General features: G+C 36.2%; 1 protein-coding gene across 1 annotated transcript in view; it reads right to left on the bottom strand.

The window, feature by feature from the left end:
• The window catches only part of USH2A (usherin), a 725,654-nt gene that overhangs the window by 531,920 nt on the left and 175,743 nt on the right, over positions 1-17,991 (bottom strand). Inside the window, exons 14-15 of the mRNA XM_015077386.3 lie at positions 11,315-11,478; positions 104-262 (exon numbers count right to left, since the gene is read on the bottom strand). Of these exons, the coding sequence (XP_014932872.3) occupies positions 104-262; positions 11,315-11,478 (323 nt within the window). The remainder of the gene's footprint in view (positions 1-103; positions 263-11,314; positions 11,479-17,991) is intronic.

Raw genomic sequence — 17,991 nt, 5'->3', positions numbered from 1 at the left:
AGACACAGGAAACCACAACATTTATCCTCAATGTCAAAGATCTTAGCTAACATATCAATTCTCAGAATATTACATCTTTCTATCACCAAACCTTTAAACTTACTGTATGGGTATTGATCTTCAGTTGTGTAGACTTCAGAACTATCCCTGAATAAACTGTAAGTAAGCCAGTGGGCATTTGGCAAATCAGGTGGACTCCAGGAGAGATTGATAGCAGAAGAACTTTGAACTTGTCCTCTGGGTGGAGGTTGTTGGGATGGAGCTAAATTACAATGGAGAGAGCATTTATGAGCAACGGCAATCAATACGCACACAAGTAAACTGAAGTAAGATATCCAACAAAAAAGTCTTTCTGATTCAGGATTACTTTATCAAGAAGACATGTGGTTTACCAAGACATTAATAAACAGAGGGTACTCATCATGAATTCTCTAAAACAAAGCTTTTTATCTATGAGCATAAAACAATTTTGTAGGTCAATACAGCTGACATAAACATAGTTGGGGTGGGGGGAACCACAAAAGTTTATATTAAGCACTTCTTTTTCTCCTTCCTTCCTTCCTTCCTTCCTTCTTCTTTTCTTTTTTCTGTTTTTCTTTTCTTTTGAGAAACTATCCAAGGATGCATAACATTTATTTTCCACTCAATTTAAAAGTTGACATAAATAAGTTACGTTGAAACTTGGAATTTAAGGAGCATAATTTTTGGATTTTTCAAAGGAAGTTTTCCACTCCACTAAACACATATGCCTCATCCTGCCTCACGGAGCACAATTTACAAGAAAGAGTAATAGCTGGTAATATAAATACCTATGGATGTCATGGATGTTAAACAGTCTAAATATTAGCAAGAAACAATTTGAATGTATTGTGTGAATATACCCACACCTGGTAGGGTGCAGTGGTTGTTAGGGGTGATATAATTGCTTCCATCAGGCACATAAGAGCATTCATCTCACTGTTTTAGTGATATTTTATATAATGTAAGTATACACCATGAAAACGTTGTCTCCTATTACTGTATATTTTACTTAGTCTTCCTATTTTCCTTCATTTTCTCCCCACTCCCAGAATAGATAAAGGTAAAAGCAAAAGACAGTATCTAACTATTTTTTTAAGGACAATCAACCACCAGCTTATTTATCCCCTTCTGGTTTAACAAGATGCATCATCCTCCATCCATTTAGAGACGGACATCCAATCAGACTCTTTCGTTAAATAGGATATCAAAGGTACAGATTGCTGTGTTACCTGACTTCAAAAACCATTAGTATTTTTGTTAAGAAATTTCAAAAAAATCATGTGATAACAGTGAGCTCTATTACTATTCATGTTAGGGGTCCTCAAGACCACCCCCAGGTTCAATGATTTACTAGCGGGACTTGCCAGACTTACCATAAAGTCCTACTTGTGGCTATGATTTATTATAACTAAAGGATAGAATGTAATCAACAAAGGGAAAGGCACATGGGTAAGTCCAAGGGAAACCAACCACAAGGTTCTAGTCACACGGGATATGCCTAATCCCTCCCCCTCCCCGCCCAGCAATGTTAATGTTTTGTGAAAACATGTGAAATGTTGCCAAACAGGAAAGCTCATTAGAAACTCAATGCCTAGGGTTTGTACCAAGGGCTGTTTATGTAGACAGCCTTTGTCAACATGAATAACCCCCAAATTCTAGATTTCCAGAAGGACATCAGGGTTAAGCATAAACCATTTGGTCAGACAAAATTTAAGAGACAGTGAGCCACTCTGACCTGTTTTGGGGATGGCAAGAACCCTCACAAAGCCCAAGTTCCCAGATGCCAGCCAAAGGCTAACTTTGTAATCAGGTTTTTCTACAGATAAGCAGTCAGACCCACTATGTTACCTTTTTTCTAACACACAATCCCTAGCTTTTTAATTTTTGTTAATGTTTATTTTTTTTTTTTGAGAGAGAGAGTGTGACAGAATGCAAGTGGGGGCAGGGCAGAAAGAGAGGGAGACACAGAATCCAAAGCAGGCTTCAGGCTCTGAGCTGTCAGCACACAGTCTGACGCAGGGCTCACACCCACGAACCACAAGATCATGACCTGAGCCGAAGTAGGACGCTTAACCAACTGAGCCAGCCAGGTGCCCACACAATCCCTAGCCCAAAAGGGCATAGTACTCAGGGATAGAAAGAGCTATAAGAAGAGCATCACTTGACAGGTGCTGTGGCTACTCATGGCAGGATACAATCAGCTTAAGACTAGCTCAAAACTGCTTCTGCACTGAGACAAGAAGCTGAGGGTTAAATATTCCAACTTCTCTTCCTGCCAGCCTTTCAGCTGACTGGCAGGCTCCTGTGAGTAGCCAAAGCAAACAGGAAGTCAGAGGGTAAGGGAGCCTGCTGATGCAGACCATCCAGAATCTTGACGGAATAGAGTAGGGTGGGAAAGTATGGAGTAGGATAGTGAAATTATCCTGCACACCAGGCAAAGACTTTCAACTAAGAGCTATTACTAATTCATCAGTATTCATGAGGGATACACTCCACTTTAAAGACATGGTATAATCCAATAATAACATTTTAAGAAAGTATTTCAAGAGCACTGAATTTGAAATATACAAAATTCCATATATGATGCATAGGCTTCCTAAAGACAATGTCTCTAATCCTAAGGGAGATAATATTGATGTTATATTCTTAAAGAAAAAAAAATATTTGAACTAGATACACTCTCACTCTTCCCTTTTATCTTGTTTTTCCTCCTTGGGAATTTGCATTGTCATATTAAATATCTAACTGTCCATATGCCTAGTTAGATACAAGACGAGAGTAGTACCAACCTCAAAATGACATAGTGACACAGGAAACCATCAGTCCATAGTCCATTAGTCCATGTCCATAGTGACACCAGGAAAAGAGAACCATTTCCAAAGAGGACCTTATATTTTTGAATTCTGGAATTTGCCATATATGATATGGTCATTTGCATTGGTTGAACACTGACTGACAGTCATTTGATCTGTCAGGGATTTTTAATTTAGGGCTCTACATCCTGTTGTTCTTGGTGGAACCACAAAGACTCATAAACTGTCTCATTTATAGCATTCTTAAAGAGCCTTGTAATCTATGGCAATTGAATATTTTTAGTGGATATTACTAACTATATCTAAAACTCTGCATGATATCAGGAACACAACAGATTTCAGAGTTAAAGCAATCAAAACTGACCTTCAGACTATTTTCTAAGACAGTGAAATACTTTTTGGATGACTGGAAGAAAAATATGTTTTCATCCCATGTCAAAGGGTATGGGAAATGATTTGCATTACTTGAAAATTTCCTTAGCAACAAACATTCACGTACACAAATACACAAATAGGCTCTTTCAAACACTTAAAGTTGATTACTTGTTATGACTATCTCTAACCACGGTCTTGTCCAACTTCACAGTATAGATGTAGCCTATTTGACATCGAAATGAGAATGTTCATAGATCTGAAGGCTTTGATGGTTCAGTACCACTTTGAGAAATAATATTATGAAATCCCAGCCCTGAGATAACCTGAACTCACCTTCTGTGTGCTGAAAGGGAATTCTGAGAAAATGGTCACATACTCATTTATCAAAATTGCCAAGCATGACCTTTGCATAAGCCAGACTTTCTTTTAAGGAAGGATAGTATAATGTTGTGACTATATCCATTTGTTTGGGAGCCATGAGTTTTAATCTTGGCTTAGGCACTTGGGTAATTGTGTAACTGTAGTCAAATTTTGACTAGACTCTCTGAATCCTCCCTCATCTATAGTAAAGGGAGGATTATCTACTGTTCAGGATTATTTTGCATATAAAATGAATATGTGTATGTCCCTCTTCCATGAAAGGCTGGAAACACTGTGGCTATGAGAACAGGTGTCTGGATTCCCTCTGTCCTTTGCCTTGCCATCCTTAAGGGGTTATCCCTATGTATGTGATTCCAGCTGGATGGCCACCAAGTCCACATCCAAATCTACAGGAAAAGGAGAGATGGCGGGCATGTCCTGTGGTTATGAAAGCACAACCCAGGACTCCCACACATCACTTCTGCCCAGATCATTTCAGGCAGAAGTTTGTGACATGGCCATACCTAATCACAAAGGAAGATGCAGCTATTAAGCCAGCACTTAGTGCCATTAATGAAAAACAAGTAGAAGATAGTTATTAAGAAACATTTTAAAATGGATTCTATAGATGAAATTAAAAAATAAAACAATACCTAGAAAATTATAAGAAATATTTAAAAAGTAAAAAGAGATAGGAGTGCTTCTGATTATGGCAACAAAAAGAGTTTAGACTCAAAGAGTTAAAACTCAGTGAAATCTCCAAAATAACCATTTCTGGGAGCTCTAAATCAACCACAAGCAAACAAAATGTTAAGAACATATACCTACTCTTGAAGAACTTGGAGAGCTTTGAGTCGTAACAGTAGGAGTCTGAGGCCCTTTTGTGAGGGGCTGTTCCCATAGTACCAGTTCCACAATTAGGTGTGTTAGTTGTACCAGCAGGGCTGATTATAAACAGTAGCTTTGGTACCACAGGGCACTGACTCCATATGGGGTTGGCAGCAGGAATTCATAGCTTTGCCATCTAAAAATGGCTCAGCTGATTGGGAACAAGAGGGAAAATTCACAGGTTTGCTAGCCTGTGCATGTGCTCCCAGCTACATTAAGTGGGGAATTTACCAGATAATCAAGCAGGAGACCCCAGGCAGGAGACAGCCATGGAAGACCTGAGAGAGGTTCTCCACAGATCTGTAGCAGGCTGGAAAACTATGAAGCTATGGGGAAAACCATGAGAGCCAGTGAAAAGTGGAGGCCAAAGAATGGAGAACTCACTGTAACTCTGAAAACATCCCCCAAACCAGACACACATTGAATGGCAGAAGCTATATGGTCTAGAAGTATTTGAGCACAAACATCGCCCAAATATTTGGCTGCTTCAGACACAGCAGTGACTCCTAGGAAGCCAGGCTGTGAGTAAAAATTAAATTAAAAAACAAAAAAGCTGGTAGAGACATCAGCAGCTGTACACTGCAGTGGAGAAATTTTCCCACCATTTAAGTCTATGCAAACTATCAAAAAAACCTAAACAACTTACGTGTTTTCAACATACAATTACAACACACTTAAAGAAACTGCGAACTATACTCATAAAATTGGCAGTGGAGAGAAACAGATTCTGAATGATCTCTAATATTAAGTGTAGCAAAAAATACTTCATAGCAGCTATTGTAAATATGTCCTAAGAGTTAAAGAAAAATATGATGATGATGATGATGATGATGATGATGATGATGATTCAGTAAAAAGAAAACTTTAATAGAGAAACAGAATGTATAAAAACACTAAATTCCAGAGTTGAACAATACAATAACTAAACTTGAAACTTTCCTGAAAAGGACTCAATGGCAGATTTGAAAGGAAAGGAGAAAGAATCAGTGAACTTGAAGATAAAGCAATAGGTAAAATGTAAAGATATAGCAATATGATTTAGCCAATCCACAGAAAGAAAGTGAAAAAAATAGACCAAACATGAACAGATCCACAGAGACCTATAAGAAAATGTCAGGTGTACCATGCACCAAAATATGTGTCATGGGATCCCCAAAATGAGAGACCGAGAAAGTGGCAGAAAATATCTGAAGAAATATTGGCTCAAACTCCCCAAATCTGGTGGAAAACATTTATCTACATTTCCATTTTCAAAAAGTACAATGACTCTAAGTAGGATACAAAAAGATTCACACTAAACATATCACAGTCAAACTGCTGAAAGACAAAAAAAAAAAAAACAAAAAAACAAAAAACAAAGCAAAAAAAAAAAACACTTTTAAAAGAGTAAGAGAAATTTCATTTACAGTTGAAGAAAAATACAGTTAAAGGCTGACAAAAACAATGGAGGCCATAAAGTAGTAGAATGAATTCAAAGTCAGTCCTAAAAGAAAAAGGAGTACTTGTTACCAAGAATTCTATCCAGAAAATCTACCCATTTGAAGGAAGGAAGGAAGGAAGGAAGGAAGGAAGGAAGGAAGGAAGGAAGGAAGAAAGAATGATACAGGTATTCCCAAATAATTTGAAAAAAACAGTGGGAGAATTCTTGTAGACTAGCCCTACAAAAAATACTAAGGAAATCAATCAGGCTAAAAGGAAATGACACAGAGAGTAAATAAATTGAATCACATAGAGGTAGGAAGAACACCAGAAAGGATAAATATGGAGTAAATATCAAAGATTCCGTGTATATCTGTGTGTGTGTATATATATTCATATTCTGTTTTCTCTTCTCAAATCACTTTTAAAAACATATTACTGTTAAAAGAAAATAATAATTATATTAGTGCAATGTTGGGTTTATTATGTATACTATATATATGTACATTATATATATATACATATATATATATATATATATATGCAACACATACACACATTTACACGGTATGACAACTCAAAGATAGGGAAGGAAAAGAAGCCGTACCAAAAGCGTATCTGTTATATATTACCAGCATTATATCAGTACAGCCTAAAGTGGATTGTGGCAAATGAGTATGCATACTCTAATTCGTAGGGCAACTAGTAATAAAATAACACAAAATATAGATTAAAAAGTCAACAGAACATAATAAACTGATTTTCAATAAGACTAATGAGAACCAAGGGAAAAATAGTGTTTTCCATAAATAGTGCAGGAACAACTGGAAAGACACATTCGAAATGAATGAAACTGGAGACTTAACTCACAACATATCTAAAAATCAATTCAAAATGGATCAAAGATTTAAATATAAAAGCAAAAAGACTATAAGACTCTTACAAGAAAACATGGGGGCAAATCTTCCTAACATTGGATTTGGTAACGGTTTCCTAGATATTACACTAAATGCATAAATAATAATAAAAAATGGATACGTTGAACTGTACCAGATTTTGAAACATCCATGCTTCAAATGACACTATCAGGAAAGTGAAAAGTAAACCCAGTTGGGAAAGACATTTGTAAATCATATATCTAATAAAGGACATGCACCTAGAATATGTAAAGAACAGTTACAGCTCAGTAATAAAGACAGATAACCCAATGAAAAACTAGGCAAATAACTTGAATAGACTTTCTCCAGAAAAGATATACAGATGGCCAATAACTATGAAAAGATGCCCAGTATTACTAATCATTAGAGAAATGCATATCAAAACTACAATGAGATAGCATCTCATATATATTAGATGGCTGTGATAAATACAAAATAACAATGTTGGCAAAGATATAGAGAATCTGAGCCATTGTGTACTGTTGGTGGGAATTTAAAATAGTAAAGCTGGTGTGGGAAATATTATGGCAGTTCCTCAAAAAAATTAAAAGTAGACTTACCATATGATCTAGAATCCCTCTTCTGTTATATACCCAACAGAACTGAAAGCAGTCATTGAAAGCAGTCTTGAAGAAATAGCTATACACCCATACCCATAGCAGCATTACTCACAGAAGCCAAAACATGGAAGCAACCCACAGGCCCACCGACAGATGAATGGATAAGCAAAATATGGTACATTCATATGATGGAATATTCTTCAGACTTAAAAGGAAGGGAATTATAAGATAAGCTACAACATGGATGACCCTGGAGGACGTATGCTAACTGAAATAAGCCACTCACAAAAAGGCAAATATTTTGTGATTTTACTTATATGAGGTTCTTAGATTATTCAAAATTATAGAGAAAATAAAATTGTGGTTGCCAGGGGCTGGGGTCAAATGGGAGATATTATTGTTTAATTGGTACACACTTTCCATTTTACAAGTTGTAAAGAGTTATGGAGATGCACGGCAGTGATGGTTGCACAACATTATGATTGTATTTAATATAAATTAACTGTGCATTTAAAAATGGCTAATACGGTCAGTTTTATCTTGTATATATTTGACAACAAAAATATTTTTAAAGTGTTAGTTACAAAAGCTTCTATGATAAGTAAGGATAAAGAAAAAGCTATGAGTGATAAAAAAGATGGATAAATAACCAAGGATAAACATAGCAGTGAACAGTGTCAAGAAGACTTAAACACAAATGAGCTATGGACAGTTTATAAATAAATATAAATATATATTATATAATTATATGTTATATAATTATATAATACATATAATATATATTAATATAGAATATATTTATGTATATTTACATATTTTATATATATTTAATATATAATATATAAATTTATATATATATATATATTTCATTAAGTTCATAGTAAGAAGTTTAGGGAAATTGAAATTTCATCCACTAGTAAAGCTCAGAAAAGCAAGAACCATTTAATACCTGTTTTGCTAGTGTCTCTCCTATTAAGGAGAATGGCTACAATTCCTAAAGCATGAAACAAATATTGATAGGAAAGAAATGAATCATAAAATAAGGAAGCAGATTTTAAAGAGGTTCTAACTAACTATCTTCTCTGAATTCAATTTTCCTGCATTCTGGAAATTATATGCTCAGATTCCCAATTCAACTTTCTGTCAAAAAAAAAAAAAAGAAGGAAAAAATAACAGATGATACTGCTAAACTATTGCCAGTGGCCTCTAAGGAAGGGGAAAAGATAATAGTCATAATCCCATGGTTCCCAAACTGTGTAGAAGGACACCATGAAACATAATAATGTTCCTGAAAAACACATGCTTGACATCTGTTGGACACAGAGCAAAATACCAGCCCGAGGTAGTTCACAGTTTCAACAATAGATAGCACTACATTCCTTCCAATAGCATCCTATCTTTGCGAAGCTGCTTGTTCCGGCTGTTGCTAGGATAACAAGCAAGTACCATGTAAAAATCGAGGTGGAACAGGAAGGAAAGCAGGCTCCCTTCCTACCCATGCCACAACCAGTATTTCCCGTGCCCTGTGCTCACTCCCTTGTATTGCCAGTATGTCCATCATTTCTGCTATGTTTCGAGCTTTTTTAAAGGCAGGAATCCTATTTTTTTTTTCTAAAATGAATGACTTGTGTTGATACTGGGCTTCTAACTTTGCACAGTGTTGGGTAAATTTTGTGAAACACAAACCTAAAACAGCAGCAGCAACAACTACCATAAGTAGTTGAAGGAATGTATTCATCACCAAGGATCACAAGTTTAGAGAGAAAATTTAGTATGTGTATATATATATATATATATATATATATATATATATATATACACACACACACATATATATACACATATTGTGTGTATATATATATATATGTATATATATTCTTCTATATTCTTCTATATTCTTTCTGTATAAAAACTTTTCTATTCCTAATTATTTTTCTACATGTGTGTGTGTGTGTGTGTGTATATATATTCTTCTATATACACACACATATAGAAAAATAATTAGGAATAGAAAAGTTTTTTAACTATTAAAATTGGAAGCATTTGGAAAGATACGAAGGCTTAGCCCAGAGAAGGAAAGATATAACATAAAAGTAAATGTCTACCACTGCTAAGAAATGTAGGCCAGGTGTTCAGTGAACCAAACTGCCCAGTTCTACCTAAGGTATAGTTCCTAGACTGTGTCTTAGGTGTAAGAATAAGTATAAAAAAGTGGAGCAGATGCCAATATTTTCACACAAAATTAGAGGCAGAACCAATCAAAAACTGCTAGGATTCAGTATGTTATATCTAAGTTTGTCACAAAATGCTAATCTACAACTGACATCCAAAGCAATATGCTGGAATTCGTGTTGCACACAAATCAATCAACTCTATAACTAATCAATGAATGATAAATATTCTCAGTGAAATCCAGATTTAGACTGTATTTACACAAAGGCAATCATGACAGTCCTTTCCCAAAAGAAGCATAAATACCTATAATGTTATTTATACTAACATCCAGAGAAACCAAATGAAACACGGGATACTGAAGATAAAGTACATAGGTACAAAATCTGAATATGTCTTGTTAACCATTAGCCACACCCTGTCTTCCACTATCTCAAAATCTAGTATAGCTGCTGTGGAGTCCAATATTATATTAGGTAATTCTCTGTCTCTTAAATGTAGATAACACAGTTCCTAGCATGTTTGTTTATGATGATTTGTCCTGACTTATGGCATTTCCTAGCATTGTGACTCATGATAGTCCCAGGACACCCCAAGGAGAACATGCATTGTACAATATGTTATAGAGGGTTCCTTACCACATGTTCTCAGCAGGAATTTTTAGGAATTCTGGAAAATGTAAGGATATATGATCTTGAAGTAAATATAAATAAATCATCAATATGCTATGAAACTTAGGCTTGCAGGTTACTTGAGAAGTCAAGTCAAGGCACTGGAGAATGGTATTTAAAAGTCTGAAGATACTAAGGTGTAATCTTTAACTTCCAGGAGTTAAAAATAGAAATGTGAGAGATGTTTAAACAACTAATACAACTTACTGTAGAATAGATATGAAATATAGTAGTAATATGCTGTGATAATAATAATTGCTACAATAAACAAATGTTGATAGGAAAGAAGTGAATCATGAAATAAGGAAGCAGATTATAAGTGAGGGTCTAAACAACTAACAATAGCACATACCCATAAAATTTGGGGGATAGAAAAACATAACGCATCATAAATAAGAATAAATCTTCCACTTCGTATAGAAAATTGGCTGCAAATATCCTTCTTTGGTGGGGTCACCAATCATTTTGTTTTAACCAGTAGTGTTGATTTTTTGCACTGAAAGTCCTATCACTGGAAAGTCCAACATCTGGGGAAAACCGGGACTCTTGTCACCACTAGAGTGATTCCATTCTTTTTTTTTTTTTTTTAATTTTGTTTTTAATGTTTATTTATTTTTGACAGAGAGAGAGAGAGACAGACAGACAGACAGAGCATGAGCGGGGGAGGGGCAGAGAGAAAGGGAGACAGAATCGGAAGCAGGCTCTAGGCTCTGAGCTGTCAGCACAGAGCCGATGTAGGGCTCGAACTCACAGATGGCGAGATCATGACCTGAGCCGAAGTGGGACGCTCAACCGACTGAGCCACCCAGGCGCCCCTAGAGTGATTCCATTCTAACAAAATATTGTAAATTTCCCGCTACTTACATAATAACCATTTTCAATAATCTCATCAAGGGAAAAGAACGCGTTTCATTTCATGTAGTTTTTTTTGGGTTTTTTTTTGTTTTGTTTTGTTTTGTTTTGTTTTCATTTCTCACCGAAATCCTCCACATTTTGCCTAAGCCTTTCTGATGGGTTCTCAGTGGAGAAGGAAAATAACGAAACACTCTTCCCTGCATGATCTTCCAGCCACCAGCACAGGGCCAGAGTTCACTTACTTTTGCTGCAGCCCAGTGGATTGTTCACATCCAAATGGCTTGCCCTGGGAACACAAGTATCACACTTGGAGCCAGTGACAAATCGTTTACAGAAACACTGGCCCGTGACCAAGTGACAGGTTTCATTCAAGGCTCCTGAGAGATGACAATTGCAAGGCTGACATCTGAAAACAAGACAAATAAACCATCAAAGAGAATAATGTTTTGATTAATAATTCATAGTATAAGTTACATCTATCAATAACATTGTGAAATAAGATGGTCTGTTTTAGCCAATCTATTGAAAAGAATGCTTGAGCTAAACAAACAAATACAAAATCAAACAAGACAAAAAAAGAATATTTAACAAAATGTTGCTCGCAATAAAATCTCTATGAAGCCTCCTCTTTGTAAACTAATTAATGGCAAAAAAATGTTATATTGCTTTTTTCATGCTACAATACATCTTATGGATTCTTTTGAATGCCAGTTGCTCAATTAAGAATACTGTAAATTTTGCTTTCTCACAAAAGTAGCTCCTCTGAAAGCTAAAAATTTAGATTAGGTACCCATAAATCATCTTTCCAAGTATCTACCAAGTTATAAAATATAACACTGGTATGATAACCACTGATCACCCTAAAAATCTTGAAATTCTATATTTAGTCTCACAAAGAATAAATTTCACTAAGAGTTTGAGGAAGACATGTTCCAATACTGCCGATGCCTTAATATAGGTTATATTTCATTTTCCATTTTCTTATGCACTAAACTCATTTATCCAGAATGGTTGGTGAATAGAGCATTCTTCTGATCTATGAAAAGATGTTAATGCTATAAACATCATGAGATGACTTCGTTCCAACTTCAATTTCTTGGACCTAAAGTTGCTTGTAGAAATCACTATCCTGGCATTTTGCCATGATAGAAACCAAAACCTGTTTCCTCTGAGTAAATTATTCAAGTTCATGGCCAATGCCAATGTCATTGATTAGGGTAAGCAATTTTGGCAACAGGAAGTGTTGAAGAAGCAAAAACAGCACATGTAAAAAAGACAACTCACTTGTAAACGGGAACTTTCCATGTGGTGCATTTAAAATAACATTAAATGGATTCACCTCTATTTTCTAATAAAGATGCTGGAGGCATAGTTTCTTTATCCCCCCTGCAACTTCTACAGTGTGATCTCTCGGGTGATCATTCAACACCCTTAAAAAGGCCAATAAAAACTAAAGACTGCTAAATAAGCTGCAAATTTGTTTTATGGACTAATATCACCTCGGGAATAAATAAAGTACAGTTTCTCTTGAAAACCCCTACACTGTAGTTTGCCCTTTTTCTGTCATGATAAAAGGACATTCCCCCCCTACCAACAACTATATTAAGTCCTTTATGTATACAGACACTGCATCAAAACCCCATTTCAAATAGATGTTTTATTTAGGCTCCTTAAGTATCAGAGCTGAAGAAAATTATGCATGGAAATTAAACTGGAATTATAGAAGCAACAAAATATTTGAGTTGCTCTTAATTTCATTATATGCTATTACTTAGAGCATATTGTTTGTAGGCTTTTAATGTAATATTGGTAAAGCATAAACAATAAGAGGCAAGCTTCTCCCAATGCATATATATATATATCACCACACCAGTCATGAATAAGTCTCTTGAGTATTCAGTTTTTATTACCATTCACTCATGAGACAATCACACTTACTTTACATACAGTACATTTAGAGTAATAGTTTCCAGTGTATAACGCAATTCCTTTCCTTGATGTAGTTCTATTTTCTTCCAGCTAGCTGCTACACGCTTAACTCCAAGTTAGCTCTGTCAATATCCATGGGATATTAAGTTCTGAATCCAAATGGAATAAATAAATCCCTTCTTAGGAAAGCATGCAATGTTTTGAGTAATTAAATGTGACTATTCCTGATTTTATATTCTCTTATCCCAGCTGGTGTTATATCTAACTTATCTGACTTGTTATAATTGCTTGACTTCAGTAAGAGAGAATTTTACCTGAATGAAGTTCATAGGAGACTTCCCTGAATATTATAGTTTGTTTCTAACCCAAAGGGCACTGGGGATGATTTTGTAATTGAGGTTTAAGTAAAATGATTCCTATAAATTTCTCAGCCGCTCAAATATAATTTTAAACATTTCCAAGACTCTTTTTAGCCAATCAGCTACAAGTCTGATGTCATTTGATAAGTTACTCCTTCTCAAGAGCACCTCCTACATGAAATATATTTCACATTTATTAAAACAAAATTATACATAATAAAGGAGAAGACATTTTAAGCTTAGAAAGAGAAACACCAAACTAAGATGAATTGTGATATTGATTTTGTCAGGATAAATGGTTTTTGTAATATTAATATAAAGAAACCTTCATTACACTGACTCTCCTGGTACAGGCAGAGCTTCTCCCGCAATCTGTTTAAAATCTTCATTTTTCATCCTTATGGGAAAACCTCACTTGCTAAATGGATTTCATAAAGAGTAATCTGTCAAGATTTATATAGATAAACAATTTGTGATGTTTATTGACCAGTTCATTATGGTAAACAAAACAGGAGTAAAGCATCGCTACTCTCTGCCAGCACTCTGCTATTACAGTTCTGTTTGGGCCTTTATGTAACACAGCGTTTACTGAGTACAATGGGAAATAAGTTAATTGGCCTCTGTTCCTTAAATCACAAACCTCATATATTTTCCTTTCCACAGAACTTAGTCCAGTTGTGCAAAGAGTAAGAGGAAGAGCTATCCTACTTATTATTATTTCAAAACATCACTATTAATAAAGGAGTGTGTTTCAATGACGCATTTCATTGTCAGAAGCTTCATCATCTAAGAGAGAGCTATACTAGGAGGTCCAAGGATGTATTCCAGGATATAGATCACTTTACTGACATTTCTCTTTGAACACCTCTGTTCTATCGGGGGATTCAACTCATGGGTACCATCAAATGTTTTTATACATATTGATTGACATAAATAGTATTCATTGAGGTCCAATTATGTTCTATGACTGGAAGAGACACTGAGGACATAAAGAGGAAAAAGATAGAGTTGTCCCTGTCTTCAAAGAGCTCACAGTCTAGCAAGAAAGATAAAACACAGCCTTAATAAAGATATATGCAGACTCTGTGGGCACAGAAAAGGACAAAACCAGTTAGTCTGGCAGGAGGGAAAGGGACAGAGAAAGGAATATTAAGAAGGCATCTTGGGGGAGCTTGGGTGGCTTAGTCATTTAAGCATCTGACTCTTGGTTTCAGTTCAGGTCATGGTCTCGCAATTTGTGGGTTCAAATTCCACATTAGGCTTCACGCTGGCGGTGCAGAGCATGCTTGGGATTCTCTATCTCTCTCCCTCTCTCTCTGCCCCTCTCCTGCTCATGCTCTCTCTCTCACTCTCTCTCAGAGTAAATAAACTTCAAAAAAGAAAAAAAGAAGGAATCTTGGAAGAGATGTTTGACCTGAATATTAAAAGTTGAATAGGAATATGCCAGGCAAGACAGAGAGGGACAAAAGAGAGAGAAAAGGGAAACATCAGGAGAGGGTATGAGGTTATAAGCAAGTCAAAATTTGGGGATAAAATTCAGAATGGGAGGGGTACCAGACAAAACTAACTGAGAAAGCTAAGCAGAGGCAAGATATTGCCAGAAAAGGTGCAACAGTGACAGTGGTAAGGAGCAACGGAAAGGAGAGAGAGAGATTTAAGAAATGATGAGTAACTAAAATCAGGAGGATGAGGCAGACACATTGAAAAGAGAAGCAAAGAAGGGCACAGAGTTACTTCCAGTTTTCTAATTTGCTGACAGGTGTGATGGGGACACCATTTGACACAAAGAATGGATGAAGAAGAAACCTCAAATTGCTGAGGGATTGTAGACAAGGGTTGTTAATGATTATTAATGAATAAAACAGAAAGAAATGTTAAGGAGACTTTAATCTGGAGAAATTGGCCAACGTTTCCATCAGTCCCTAGCACAAAGACTTGCACACAGTAAAGGTTCAATAAATAAATATTGTTGAATAAATGAATGAAAAAGCACTAGGAAAGCTTTAGACTCAGAATAGGACACCACAGATAAATCAAATGTGACACGTAGCTCTAAGAACAATTTAGCTCTTTCGAGGCCTTTTTGATCAGCTTAGCTGTCCCCCCAGCTAACTTCTCCCCCAAGGAAGGGAATGCTTTCTTCAAGATTGGCCTAAGCTTTGACTGACTAAGACAAAAATCATACGACTTCACTCCTATGAGGACTTTAAGAGACAAAACAGATGAACGTAAGGGAAGGGAAACAAAAATAATATAAAAACAGGGAGGGGTACGAAACAGAAGAGACTCATAAATATGGAGAACAAACAGAGGGTTGCTGGAGGGGTTGTGGGAGGGGGGGATGGGCTAAATGGGTAAGGGGCATTAAGGAATCTACTCCTGAAATCATTGTTTCACTATATGCTAACTAATTTGGATGTGAATTTTAAAAAATTAAAAATAAAATTTAAAAAATAAATAAATAAATAAAAGACTGGCCTAAGCTTTGACACCTTAAGGCCAGCAGAGTTCTCCATTCAGTCCTCTGGTTCTGGATCCCGTGAGTACTAGAGTGCCCTCTAGAGGAGGTTGGTTTTCCGCTCGTTAAGATTATATTTCCTCTTTGCAGCGGAACTGTGGCTCGCTGAGGTTCTTAGTTTTGTTTGTTTTTGTCACAGCCTACTAATAGCATTGGATTCTTTTGGAACTGGAATCAGAGTTACAGGAGAGGGGTGGGGGGTTCGAAGATGCTTCTTGTGTGAACTGAAAACCAGACTCACATGGCTTATTGGAGAGGAAGTGAGAATAGTATTGTCTCATCTAGAAGGGAGGAGTTAACAGTAGCCAGTCTACCCTCTCTGGTGAAGCCTTCCCAGGCACAGATAAAAGGGACTCATCATGACTAAACCTGGGCAATGACTCTTTTGCATCCAGGCAACAATGACATCTGAGTCCAAGGAGGTGGCATTCCTGTCATTTAGAGAAGAGCAGGGTTCTACACCTGAGACCCCTACCCCTTTCCCCTTTGTTGACATTCTACCTAATCGCAGAGAGCAGAGATTGTCTCACATATCAGTCACCAAAACAAATATTGTAAAGAAATAAAACCTCAGAACATTCACTACATTAATAATATCATACATGTTGACATCTAGAAGAAACTGTAGTGTCACTTTCCTTAACCTCTGCATTATAGGAGCATAATAACTTGGAGGTATGATAAGAGATTCAAATTCTTAGTGTTTTCAGGTAGAAGAGAGATTACACTTATTCTCTGTGGCCCCAGAAGGCATAAATAAGACTAGGCAAAAAAAAGTTACAGGGATGAAATTATGTTTCTCAGAATTAGAGTTGCCTGAAACAAACATGAGTTGCTTCATGAGACAAAGAGGAACTTTCAGTTCCATGTTTTTGAGCGGAAGCTGAGTGACCAGTTAGTCTGAAAAGGTGATTTATGCAGAGAAATGTATAGGGCAGAGTTTAGCCAAAATTACTTTAAGATTCTTTCCAAGTCTAAGAAGCTATGATTTTATGATGCTTGGTGGAAATAAGTGACTTGCCCAAGGTGACAGTGAATCTGGTTACAGGGTCAGCAATCTTTATGTGTAAAGAAACAGATAGTAAATATTTTAGGCTTTGTGGGCCATGTGATCTCTGCCTCTCTAGTAGTATGAAAGCAGTCTTAGGCAATACATAAAGAATGAATATTGCTGTGTTCTAATAAAGCTTTATTTCCACAAACAGATAGCAGGCCAGATCTCACCTGCAGGCCATAGTTTGCTGAACTCTGGTACAATAGGTTGAATTAAGACCCCTCAGCAATGTCCAAGTCCTAATATCTGGAACTTGTGAATATGTTACACCTTACTTGGTAAAAAGGAACTTGCAGAAGGGATTAAGTTAAGGATTTTGAGATGGAGAAATTATCCTGGATTATCTAAAAGTACCCAATGTAATCATAAGGTGATAGAAAGAAGCCAGGAGGGGGATAGCCAGAGTGAAAAGTTGGAAGAACATAAGGAGAGGTCAGAGAAGAGAGAAAACATTATTCTGCTAGTTTGGAACATGAAGGAAGGAACTATGAGCTAAGGAATGTAGGTGGCCTCTCAAGCTGGGAAAAGCAAGAAAGTGGATTTTCTCCTAGAGTGTCCAAAAGAAACATAGGCCTACTGACACTTTGATTTTAGCCAGTAAAACTAATTTAGGACTTCTGACCTCCAGAACTATGAGAGAATAATGTTGCCTTGAGCCACTAAATTTGTAGTAATGTATTACAGCAGTAATAAGAAATCAATATACTTGGTCAAGTGGAAAAGTCATAACTGGACCCTAGATACCCTGATGCCCAACACTGAGGTATTCCCATTAAATAACACTGAATAAATGCTATTAATTTATAAAAATGGGCATTTCTTAGAGAATAATACAGACTCTACGTTAAAGAAAAAATATATTGTTTAGTGGTCATGAAAGACTGAAAAGAATGATCACAATTCCTCACCCCTCTTCTTATGAAGACCCTTTGCAACCAACTGCACAATTCCATCATCCAAAAGTAGAATCTATTTCCCCACTCCTAAATATGGGTTGGCCTGTGACTTGTTTCGGCCAATAGAAAAAGGCGACAGTAATCATGTGACAGTCTCGAGTGT

The sequence above is a fragment of the Acinonyx jubatus genome, chromosome E4 (genome assembly GCF_027475565.1).
Source record: "Acinonyx jubatus isolate Ajub_Pintada_27869175 chromosome E4, VMU_Ajub_asm_v1.0, whole genome shotgun sequence".
Taxonomy (NCBI): domain Eukaryota; kingdom Metazoa; phylum Chordata; class Mammalia; order Carnivora; family Felidae; genus Acinonyx; species Acinonyx jubatus.
The sequence above is the reverse complement of the archived record's forward strand: the minus strand, read 5'-3'. Positions and strand labels throughout refer to the sequence as shown.